The sequence below is a fragment of the Sebastes umbrosus genome, chromosome 20, assembly GCF_015220745.1.
Source record: "Sebastes umbrosus isolate fSebUmb1 chromosome 20, fSebUmb1.pri, whole genome shotgun sequence".
Taxonomy (NCBI): domain Eukaryota; kingdom Metazoa; phylum Chordata; class Actinopteri; order Perciformes; family Sebastidae; genus Sebastes; species Sebastes umbrosus.
Genome location: NC_051288.1, coordinates 25,226,658 through 25,238,665, shown reverse-complemented (window position 1 = coordinate 25,238,665; position 12,008 = coordinate 25,226,658). Strand labels below are relative to the sequence as shown.

At 36.4% G+C, this 12,008-nt stretch overlaps 1 protein-coding gene across 1 annotated transcript in view; it reads right to left on the bottom strand.

Moving 5' to 3' along the window:
• Positions 1-7,806: 7,806 nt before the first annotated feature.
• chmp6b (charged multivesicular body protein 6b) overlaps positions 7,807-12,008 on the bottom strand; it is a 4,633-nt gene continuing 431 nt past the window's right edge. The window contains exons 2-8 of the mRNA XM_037754218.1: positions 11,027-11,136; positions 10,382-10,469; positions 10,140-10,226; positions 9,990-10,055; positions 9,820-9,900; positions 9,383-9,455; positions 7,807-8,739 (exon numbers count right to left, since the gene is read on the bottom strand). Coding sequence (XP_037610146.1) covers positions 8,690-8,739; positions 9,383-9,455; positions 9,820-9,900; positions 9,990-10,055; positions 10,140-10,226; positions 10,382-10,469; positions 11,027-11,136 — 555 coding nt within the window. The 3' untranslated portion in view covers positions 7,807-8,689. The remainder of the gene's footprint in view (positions 8,740-9,382; positions 9,456-9,819; positions 9,901-9,989; positions 10,056-10,139; positions 10,227-10,381; positions 10,470-11,026; positions 11,137-12,008) is intronic.

Sequence of the window (12,008 nt, the reverse complement as noted above, 5' to 3'; positions counted from 1 at the left end):
TTTAACCGACATTAACATTTTTGAATTCTTATTGAAGATATGATTTACGTCAACGGCCAACGGGTCGACGTGATGACGTCTAATAGCCTCATTTAGCCACTTGTTAGCAACCGCCATAGACTAAATGGTAATGATGGGAATTCCGGCTCTTTTTAGTGAGCCAGATCATTTGGCTCAGCTCACCAAGAAGAGCCGGCTCTTTCGGCTCCTTAACGGTTCTTCGTTTTACCACTTCTGCCTTTTATAGTTCAGCCAAATTTAGCGCTGTTTTGATTTTAAAAAATCAATAAAAATAACAGCTCTCGGACGGGAGCCGGCTCTTCTCGTTCACTTTAATATACTATTGTAACCAAGTGGTCTTTAATGTGCGTTTATACTTATTTATTATGTGAAATAAGGACACGATGAGACGGAGGCTTGAACTTGCTGGTGTCTTTACTCGTTCCCATCTTCAGACTCCCCTTCTAGTCACAGTAGCATCACGTTATAAACATTACACTTCCTCTTTCCCTTCACAATAAAAGCTCAGCACTCCCTTGTATTTGCTAACAGGAAAGAAGACCAACTTGAGGTTTTTTAAAAACAGTCCTAGTCCTCTCCATAATAAAGGTTACAAACCTCCCCTCCTCCAAAAAGAAACGTCCCCGTTTCTAAACAGGAACAGGGTAAGTGCAATAAACCCATATGTACATACTCATATCAACCTGCCAGCATTAAAACAAAAAAAATTACAACAGTGAACAATTTCCATGTACCCCTTACATAACTGCACATCCCCAACCAGTATGTCTCACTATATTCGTACACCAGAGGTAGCTGATACACATAGCCCTTAGACATACATACAGTTGCATTCATATACACATTCACGTTTCCCGTACATATAATAGCACCATGTGTTCAAGGGTTGTATCCGTCCAGAGCCCGCAAGTTCAGGGTTGAGTCTGTCAGAGCCCCGCAAGACCAGGGTTGTGTCCATCAAGAACCCAGTGCGTTCGAGGGTTGAGTCCGTCAGAGCCCTGCAAGACCAGGGTCGCGTCCACAGCCCGCAGATCGAGGGTTGCATCCAGACCGAGCCCACCACATCCATATCTTCACTCATTCCACCTCCCCCCATTAAAGTAGCATGACAATTGTAGAAACTTATAGAAAATTACAGAACATGTAACCATCACAACTTTGAAATAAATCAGTTAACCATAAGCAACAAAGTCATTGAAACGAACAGTGGGTTTGTGGCTCACTGCCATCTCTTAACCCCCTTCTTATTCTTCTGGTCCGCATTGTCGTTGTTCGCCTCCCTCTCAGTGGCTTGGTCCGCAGCTTCACCATCCTCCGTGCCTAACTTCTCCATGTCGTCGACATCACCTTTGGGCCTGGGAACCATCTCGTCTCCGTTCTCTTCCACGGCAACGCCATTACCGCCGCGCCCATGTCCCGGCACGCCTTCATCCTTCTCCTCGTCGTCAGCCTCCATGCTGCCTCCTATCGGGCCCTGGCCCTCGGCTACTTCTTCTTCTCCCATGTCCTCCTGAAAGACTAGAGCCCTCGGCTGCCCCCGCGTCCTGGCGTCCTTTACCACTTCTGCCTTTTATAGTTCAGCCAAATTTAGCGCTGTTTTGATTTTAAAAAATCAATAAAAATAACGGCTCTCAGACGGGAGCCGGCTCTTATCGTTCACTTAAATATACTATATATTAACTCAATATCTTCTGCAAAAAAAAAAAAAGGCAAGTAAAACGGTGAGTTTGTGCTCCCCTTTTAATATTTTTACTTACGTTACTATTATTTATTTATATTAACCCCTGGCATGTTTTCTGTTTTATGACATTTTTTGTTTATTTTAATTTTATGTTTGTTTGTTTTTATTTATCCCTACATTTCCTTTATATGTATTGTTTACCTAAGTATCGTACGCACATTTAAAATAAAGTTTATATTTAGAGGGAGAATGTGTCAGGGCAACATGTATTTATTTATAAATGTTTTGAATTATGTAATTTTTTTATTAGTAATTTCCAATGTATATCTTTAAACCAATACAATTTGATCCTAAAAAACTAATTATTTTTCTTCCTTATTATTTATTATTATAATTATTAGTAATAATTTAATTGTATGCATTATTTATTTATTCATTCAATTAATATTTTGTTTTGAATGATATATTTTTTTATTAGTTATTTCCAATGCATATATTTAAAACTAATTATTAGTAATAATTGTTATTTATTTATTTAATTAATTAATTAATATTTTGTTTTGAATTATGTATTTTTTTATTGGTAATTTCCAATGCATATATTTAAAACCAATAAAATTTGATCCCAAAAAACTAATTATTTTTGTTAATGACTTCATTAAAACGTGTTATTCTCCTCTGCCACTCTTCTTTCTGCCTCCCATAATTATCATTACCATCAATTAACCCGAACTAACCCCGAACAAAAAGCATCAGAAAGTGTGAGACAGGACTTTACAGTGAGTCCGTGAATGCAGCATAGCATTTAAAAGAGCCTCCTCATCTGCTGTGTCACACACTGCCCACATACCGCCTCTGCTACAACCATTCAGAAGACCTGACCCAGCATCTCCATACACTAACTACAGCATCTATCTATCTCTATCTATTCAGTGTGATTATATTCATCCAAACCAGCTGTTTCGTACTTATTATTTGTGAAAATAAAGACCCTGTAGCTGAGATCCTGTCCACATACTGTGGGACTGTTTGTGGGGGTTCACAATGTGGTGTTCATTTATTTGTTTACCCTCCCTGCTCTATATTTGTGTGACTCCACTCCTCTTGGCTGAGTGGGCTCCGCTTGGTGTGAGTGGGACGCAGCCACATTTTCTTGGATTTCAAAGCCTCGTATGGTGGGTTGGGGAATCCCACACATTTTAGCAGCACATCACGATCTGAAGGCCCTTTGAATGAGAATTTATGAGAAAGCAGAAGATAACAAGAAGAGCGGTGTGAAAGGACAGTCACGCCTTTTCTGTTCTGCAAACACAACGGAGATGAAACAGAGGAGATGTTTCAGCCAGGAGGATAATAAAAGTGGAACCAAGAAGAAACCAGCAGACCAAACTGCACAGTTAGTGGAAATCAATCAGGCATGTTTGATCTTTACCAGCAGCGTTCCCACCTGTCAGCCAGGATATTGATTTATTCCTCTGTGAGTATTCAATCCACACAGTTAGTTTTCATTATTGAATGTAATGTTTCCATTATGTTTGCTGACTGCCAATTCATCTTCAAGTCTAATTATACACAAACGAATCGAGATAATGATTGTTAATCACGGTTAGTTCAAGTATATAAGCAGAGCAGACTTGAGATTCAACTTAAAGTGTCAACAATGAGGACTTGAGACTTGAGTTGATACGAGAAAACACTAAAATTATACAGCAAAGCCCAGCAAAATAAATGAAACATCAGACCTTGAAAATATAAGTATTAGGGCTAAATAAATAAATAATAGGGATAAATAAATAAATCAATAGATACATAAATAAATGGCTTAATAAATAAATATGTCATTAAATTTAGCAAAAATAATATTCAAAATAAATGTAGCCATTAAGTAATTGATTAAATGTGACTTAAGTTGATATTTCTGTTTTAATTTGCTTCTTTATTTATTTTTACCTGTGCTTTGTATTAATTCCCTTATTTCTTTACTCTTCTGTTTAATTTTAACTTTTATTCATGTATTTATTTTTGATAAATTTTTCAATTTATTCATTTGTTTTTGCATTTATTTTTTAATTTATGTTGGCTGACAGCCACCTCATTTGCATAATGAGCCAGAAATATATAAAGAAATGTAAAAAAAAATTGTATGAAGAAAAGAATACAGAAATAAATCAGTTTGGGTAATTACATAAGGGGTGAATAAATAAATGCAAAAAAACAAATATGTACATTTAAAAATTTAAATTAAATTTTTTTTTTTAAAAATAAATAAATAAAATATGAATGCAAAAATAAATGAATAAATAAAAAAATAAATCCAAAAATAAATAAATAAATTTAAAAATTAATAAAAAGTAATACATAAACTAGGTATACTGTGTTAATTAGTGAGATTTAGCGCTGTTGGTAGGTGGATTTTATTACTTTTGGACAGAGCTTGAACGTAACTTGAAAATGGGCTCCCTAAAGATTTGACCTGGGAATTTTTAAAACGACCTTTTGTTGATATTTATGCTTTTATTTGATAGCCAACATGTTGTCAGATGACAGGAAACCAGGGGGGAGACAAGTGGAAAGTGACATGCAACAATGGACCCCAGCTGGTCTCAAACCTGGGACCTTACAGTTGAAGGTCAGCACTTTGACCTCTACACCACCTGGACTCCCCTAAAAACATTCTGGTATCAAGTGAATCCTCAAGAACCTGAAAGACTTTGAATTGAAAGACTTCACATTAGACTTGAGATCTGAGTTGTGCCTGTATATTCAGTACAGAGTGGAGGTGTAGTCAGGTAGGCAAGTATTAGGGTGGGCAGGACACACACACCTACACACCTACATCCTTGAAGCATCCATTCAGCAGCATTTGATCTCCCCCTTCATGACCATCCTACTCACCATCGTCCTCTCAGCCTATTTATCTACGCTTCAGATCCACGTCCGTGATTCATCAGCGTGGCGCTCTGACATTCAGGCTCCTGTCTGTGCGCCGCCCACTCCCACGCAGCACCGACGGGCTCGTAGAGCTCAGTCAGCTGCAGAACGGAGCCGGTCCATTCAAAAAGGAGTGCATCAGTGTGAAGGGCTCAGTAACTTGATAAAGACACCAATTCAGACTCTTTCAGGCTTGTTAAAGGCCCAATCAATGGAACGTCAACACACAGGCTCTGTGTGATAGAAATACTTCACTAAAAGCAGCAGTGGGTAGAAACAGAGCAAATATGATTAAAAAAAGTTATTTTTATAAAACAGTCATTATATCCTAACAGTAGTGCATGAGACAGCTAATCTGAAAAAAATCATGTTCCTCTGTGTCCTCCAGAGGAAAACAACCAATCAGAGCTGATCTGGAGTCTCTGAGCAGCTGTCAATCACTCGCAAACTCTGATCAAACGGTCAAACTAGTCAGCGCTGATCAAATATGAATCAATATTATGTTACGTTAATGACTATTTCTATCCTCAAATGTTTTCAGAATCATCTTGTAGTGTACTTTTTAGCTGTAAAATGAGAAAGTTTGTGCTAAAAGCTTTATTCAATCTAAGTCACCTGCTATTAACGTGGTGGCGGAACACAGGGATATGTATAGGTGTTAGTTATCGGGTCTGTGAATTTATTTTGTATTTATCATTAATGTTATTATTTATTTTATTTAAAACATTTTTATTTTGTTTTTATTTTATAAGTTTTTATCTATTTTATTGTTTAATAATAACAAAAAAATATCAAATAAAAACAATAAATATATAAAAATGATAAAACAAAACTATAAATAAAAAATATTTATATTTTTTATTTATAGTTTTGTTTTATCATTTCATCTATTTTTGTTCTTCTATTTTATTATTATTATTTGCGTAATAATAATAAAATAATGATAATAAAACATAAAAATAAAAAAAATTAAAAAATAAGATAAAAACAAAATAAAAAATATAAATATTTCTTATTTATATTTTTGTTTTATAATTCTTTATTTGTTTATATTTTTTATTTTTTTTATTATTATTTTATCATTACCATTTTTTCTCCTCCCTTGTGTTTGAATACTTTGTTTTTCAATTTACAGTTGTTATCATATATGCATCATATTATTTTATTTGTTATGGTTTAGTTTGTTTTCCTTTTTCTTAAGGAAACAATAAAAATCATGATTAAAAAAGAAAAATGAAAGTCACCTCTCCACAACACGCTTTAGAAAATATTTGTCGCCACCTTGTGTTCAACCGTGGAACCTTTGAATTGTGACCTGCAGTGTGGAAATGGAGAGTATGACAATTAAAAAATCACTTTTATTGTATAAAGAATATACAGAGAGAGAGAGAGAGAAGCAGTTTGATGCTGCACTGATGAAATGACGTCTGCAGCCTGACAGTATTAGTCATCAGTGTTTTTGAGATTAACTGATTTACAGATTAGTTGGATGGATTTTAAACCGTATGAATGTAGGCCATCTTTCTTTCTGGAATCTATCTATACAAGTAAAGTAAAATAATTACAGGAACCTGCGATGATGATCCTCGGTGGGTAAAGATCCAGGTTCTGTCAAGTTATTACCTTAAAGAGATTAGTTACTGTTGTCTGGGCTTCACAGGTAAACCCATGGACGATATGATTAGCCCTTTCTCCAATGACACTGAACTAATCCACAAGGGGAGCAGAGAATTAGATTAGTTAAGCTGCTTGAAAGGGGGTCACACTCAGGGAATATACGGCCAAACAGATGCTTGTGCAAATGTTTCGGTACTTTATGAAAAGTTCCAGGGTGGGTCAAATAACCCGGAATAACCTGTAATAAGTCCCCAGTTAGAACAACCGAGGCAGACAAGGACAGAGCACGGGTTACGTATTCATCACAGCTGCCTCAAAGGGTCAGAAAGAAAAACATTTTATCACTCAGTCCTATTGCTGTCTGGTGATGCAGATAGTTTCATTTGACCAGATTTTAAAGGGGACATATCATGCTCATTTCCAGGTTCATACTTGTATTTTAGGTTTCTACTAGAACATGTTTACTATGGAGTACAGAACCTGCCAAAATCAAAAATAAATTAATAGATAAATAAATGACTTGATAAATAAATAAATATGTCATTAATATGTAGCAAAAATAATATTAAAAATAAATGTAGTCATTAAGTAATTGATAAAATGTGACATAGATTGATATTATGTTTAATATTTAAATTTTTGTCTTTATTTATTTACCTTAGTATTGATTCCCTTATTTATTTACTGTTCTGTTTAATTTCCCCTTTTATTTATTTTTTATTAATTTTTAGATGTATTTATTTATTTTTGCATTTATTCTTTATTTTTGCACTTAGCTTTTTATTTAATATAACTTATATTTATTTTTTTAAGTATTTATTTATTTATTTATGCATGCATATTTCTTTATGCATTTCTGTCTCATTATGCAAATGATGGGCCTGTCACTCAACGTAAATAAAAATACAAAAATAAATAAATTGAAAAATGAATACAAATAAATACATAAATAAATAAAAGGGAAAATTGAACAGAAGAGTAAATACATAAGGGAATTAATACAAAGTACAAGTACAAATAAACAAAGAAGCAAATTAAAACAGAAATATCAACTTACACTTTTCATATTTTATCAATTAATTAATGGCTACATTTATTTTTTAAATTATTTTTGCTACATTTAATGACATATTTATTTATTTATCGAGTCATTTATTTATCTATTAATTTATTTTGGCAGGTTCAGTTCTCCATAGATTACATGCTTTAATGTTCAAAAAACAAATTATTTTTCTGATTGACTTTTGATCTCCAATAATAAATATATACATACATTTGTATAAAGCAAGCATATTTGTCCAATCCCAGGTGGATAAGAGTATTAAATACTTTACAAATCTTCCTTTAAGGTTCATTTTGAATGGATAAAAAATTTGATTAATTTGCGATTAAATATTTCAATCGATTGACAGCCCTAGTTTGTGTACAAGAAACCCGTCTACGTGCACAAGCACTGAAAAAGTGAGTTTTTCATGATATGTCCCCTTAAAGTCCAACTGAAATCACAGTGTAATTCCTTTTTGCAGTTAAAAAATAATGTCAGTGTTTCTTTTAAATGTATTGTAAATGTTTTTTATTATTAAAAGCAAGAAAAAAAAAAGGGTCTTTGGGGAAACTAAAGGTCCTGACACACCAAGCGGACGGTCGGCTTAGTTTTTGCATCGTGTCCCGCATCGTCGGCTCTAGTCTGCCCGTGTCGGAGTTTTTTCGGCCAATTCAGCATGTTGAGAGTAATTTCCTCTCATACAGGCGCAGAACATACGTGCTAACTGGCCGTCGGCTGTAGTCTTTGCAATGTGTTCGAGTGCAACTTTTTGGCCAAGACAAAGGCGACGTGAGGTGACGCAATTGGCGGCCTTCGTCGCCGCTTGTTCTTTGATGTCGGCTTGGTGTGTCTGTATTCTGACAAATGAATGCAGAGATTGAGAGATGTTACTGTTGAGGTTTTAAAGCACCTCCGCTGTACTGAAAGAAGGCAGAAATCACTAAAAGCTGAACAAATAAAAATGATGAGATAAAACTATGTGATTGGATAAATAAGTCTTTGAGTAATTTGGGTAAATCGACCCTTGATTTGATCATTTGATGAATTACAATGAGTAACACATGCATTTAAGTTAAGTCAATGTATGTAAAATGATTCACTAGTGAAACAAAGATTAGGCACAATTATCTGATCTCACAGGTCTTCGTGGTCGGAGTGAAGCCGTCCTGCCGCCTTCACGTGTCGACGCACCAGCAGCCGAGGACGGACAGCGGCTGGGTGATGCTATGGAGGAAGCCCAGTATCTGAGAGAGGCTGCTGTCACTTCATCAAAGGCCTCTGAAGGAGACACAGACTTCTCCAGCAAATGTTTGTGTTGGTTGTAGGTTAATGAAAGGACTTGAGGTGTCGTGGAGAAGATCCAGCAGGTCAGCTGAGGCAGGTCAGTCACGTTCCTACGCAGCGAGCATCTCTCGCTCCGGCTTCTTTCTGGGACGTTCCCTCGCTGAGAAAAAAACACAGATTCACAGATAGGGTCTGAAATCAACTTCTTTCATTTCCTGCCACTGTGGCAGGCAAGTATTGTTTTTGGTCTCACGGAATGGGGGGGTGTAGGCTCAGTTGTTGCATCGGCTTATCGTTGCAGCTGGGCGGCTTGTTAGGCACTAAAACCACCAACTAATCTTGATTAACGAGGGTCGACTATCGGTCAGACAAAAAATCTAAATTAGCGTCCCTAGTATGGACCCAGTAGTAGAGGTGAAATGCTGCTCCTTATTTGTTTGGAGCATGTGACGATATGTGACACATTGCACCTTTAAACATGCCAAACGCGCCAAAAAACTTAAATTAGAGAAGCGACACAAAGCTGAGAATGATTTTTTTCAAACAGCATGTTGGGGCTGAATCCTCATAATGAGGTCAGCAGTATTGAGGCGCATGCTGATCCTTACTTTTCCTTTTCACCATAAAAAAAACAAAGTTTGGTTTCTTCTCTCTGAACTCTGAGGTTTGATGACAAGCGGGATCAATAAACACAGAAGGGCAGCAACAGGACAACACAAGGAGTCTATTTGGCGTTGTGTTACAGCAAAAGGTCAGAGAGGAATTTGAGAGAAAAAAGAGAAAAGGTGTGCGGGAGAACAAACCTGGTGTCTTCTCTGTGGCCTCTGGGACTTCTGGGAGCTCGTCCTCGGGAACCTCTGGAAGCTCAACGTCTCCCTGAGAGGGCAAACAGAGCAGATTGAACACAATGAAGGGTCGCACTGCTCCTCTCAACCTCTAATGTCGTTTTAATTTCAATTTCAAACACACAAATCCAATAAAATCATAAACAATGGTTCACCAATATTTCCCATATGGACTGCCTTTTACTAAATCTAAAATTACAAATCTTGTATTTTACATTATACTGTAATCATTAAATGTAATATGCTGCCTGGAGAATGACACTTTTCAAGCCCCTGGAGGGTTTTTAGGTAATTCTCCTTCACATCCCCTTACAAATTATATATTGTATCTTTTTAATTTTTGACATGTGTAAATAAACAAACAAACAAACAAACAAAATGCTGATGAGACCAACCTGAGTTATGGCCTCCAGCTCAGCCAGTACAGCATCTTCATCTTCTTGTGATAAAGATCCAGCCAGCATTTCGTCTATTTGCTGCAGAGAGAAAACAAGCTCTCAGTAAACAACAATAACAAACATATTTATATTCTCCATCAGAGTTTAGAAAATGGTCCTCAATTTACCTTTTGGTACTCGATGGCATCTTGGGTTTCGTCCATAATCCGCTCTACTTCTTCGACAGACATCACCTAACATGGGAACAACCAGAGCAATAATCAATAAGCAGCGAATACAGACGTGAGATTACATCTGGGACTCTTTCCACCGCCTACCTCGTGCATCTTCTTCAGACATTCATTTCCAACTTTCAACCCTTGAATGACCTTCGATTCAATCTGGGCGAACTCCAGGTCCTGGACCTAAAACACGCAGAAAAGAGAGGAACTGTTAGGCCCCATTCAGACCTGGTATTAACACGCGTCCTGAATGATCCGATCACGAGTGGACAGCTCCAAGTACAGGTGTGAACGCACTCAAGACAGTCGCGTGTCAGTCGAATCCTCCGATAACTCACCATACGCTCCAGGTTGCCAATCTGGTTCTCCGTCTTGTCTAGAAGTTGATCCTGGTAGCGCTTCTTTTTCAGCAAGAGGAGTGCTTTCCTGTTTGAACCCAAAAGATCAATCAAATAAGAATCCCTCTGAATAATAAAATCACAATAAAACCAGGACTAAGATGGTTAAATACACAAAAAGATGGGAAAATAGGGTTCAGGTTGAAAAACACCAAAGTTATCCTTTAAGAGATGGCTTAAAGCAAAGCAAACCTGCAATCATGAGTAACCATACTACCTCATCTCTGTCACTGTCGTTACATACTCTTATTGTTTAAAAAAAAAAACAGCTACTTTTGTAATGTAGTCATGTGTTTTATTGTATTTTATTATATTGTGTTGTGCTGCAGTACTTGCCGAAGCACTGCGTTGATAACATCAGGACACTCATTTGTAATAACCTGCTAACTCTGGCACATTTACACTGAGGTAGACACTGAAATGTTGATTAATGTGCACTATCGCTGCTAAATAAATAAATAGTTTCTAATATATATATAAGGAATTACACAAGAAGTTTTTTTTGGTGGTCTGATATGAATAACATCTGGCTGAAAGGACACAACAGCATCCTTGTTCAGTAGTGATCCGTCTCTCTATACTCACTCTTTTTTGCCATTTCTCAGCAGCTGCTTGGCTAAAAGTCTCTCCTTCTCCAGCTGCAGGTTGATCCTCTTCTGATACTGCCTCAGTTTATCTCTTTGCTGTTTCAGTTGCTGTAATGAGGAAAAGAAACTGAGACACAAGCACACGTTGTGTATGCACAAACCAGCTGTTTACTCACATACTCTATTAATATCACACAGCTTGTTGTTGTTGTTGTTGTTGTGCTCCTCAACAGCCTGACTGGGTTTAGACTCTGTAGCTGTCATTACAGGGTTACTAGCCCACCTGCAGCTCTGCTAAACTCTACAGGAGCTGCAATCTGAACATACACAACCCAGTAAAACACTAGTTGTTAAGATATTTTACTAAAATAGCAACGACTGACTCCTCGAATAAAATCGGCACTCACGTAGCTGAGCACCACTTTGGTTAAATATCTCAACTTCTATAACTACTACACCCAAAGGGTCCTTCGTTCCTGCAGCTGTCAGACTCCACAACCAGCACTGCTCCCAGTAGACCACTTACACACTAAAAAAATAAAAAATAACCTGATATTTTCTATATTATTCATTATCTTGTTTTTTGCACTATCCCCTTTGCTGCTGTACACTGCAAATTTCCCCACTGTGGGACTAAAACAAGAATATCTTATTTTATATCTTATATATATATATGTATATATATATATATATGTGTGTATATATATGTATTATATATATATATATATAATACATATATATATATATTTTGTATTTGTTTTACTGTGTGAGCTGATGCATCTTGTTTTTTGCACTATCCCCTTTGCTGCTGTACACTGCACATTTCCCCACTGTGGGACTAATAAAGGAATATCTGATCTTATCTTACTGTTTGCTAAGGCTCCCAATCAGGATCAGACATTAGGGTTTAAGTTAATAAATAGAAGTATATATTATATTATATTCGTGCCGAATTGAAGAGTAACTCAGAGAGAGCTAAA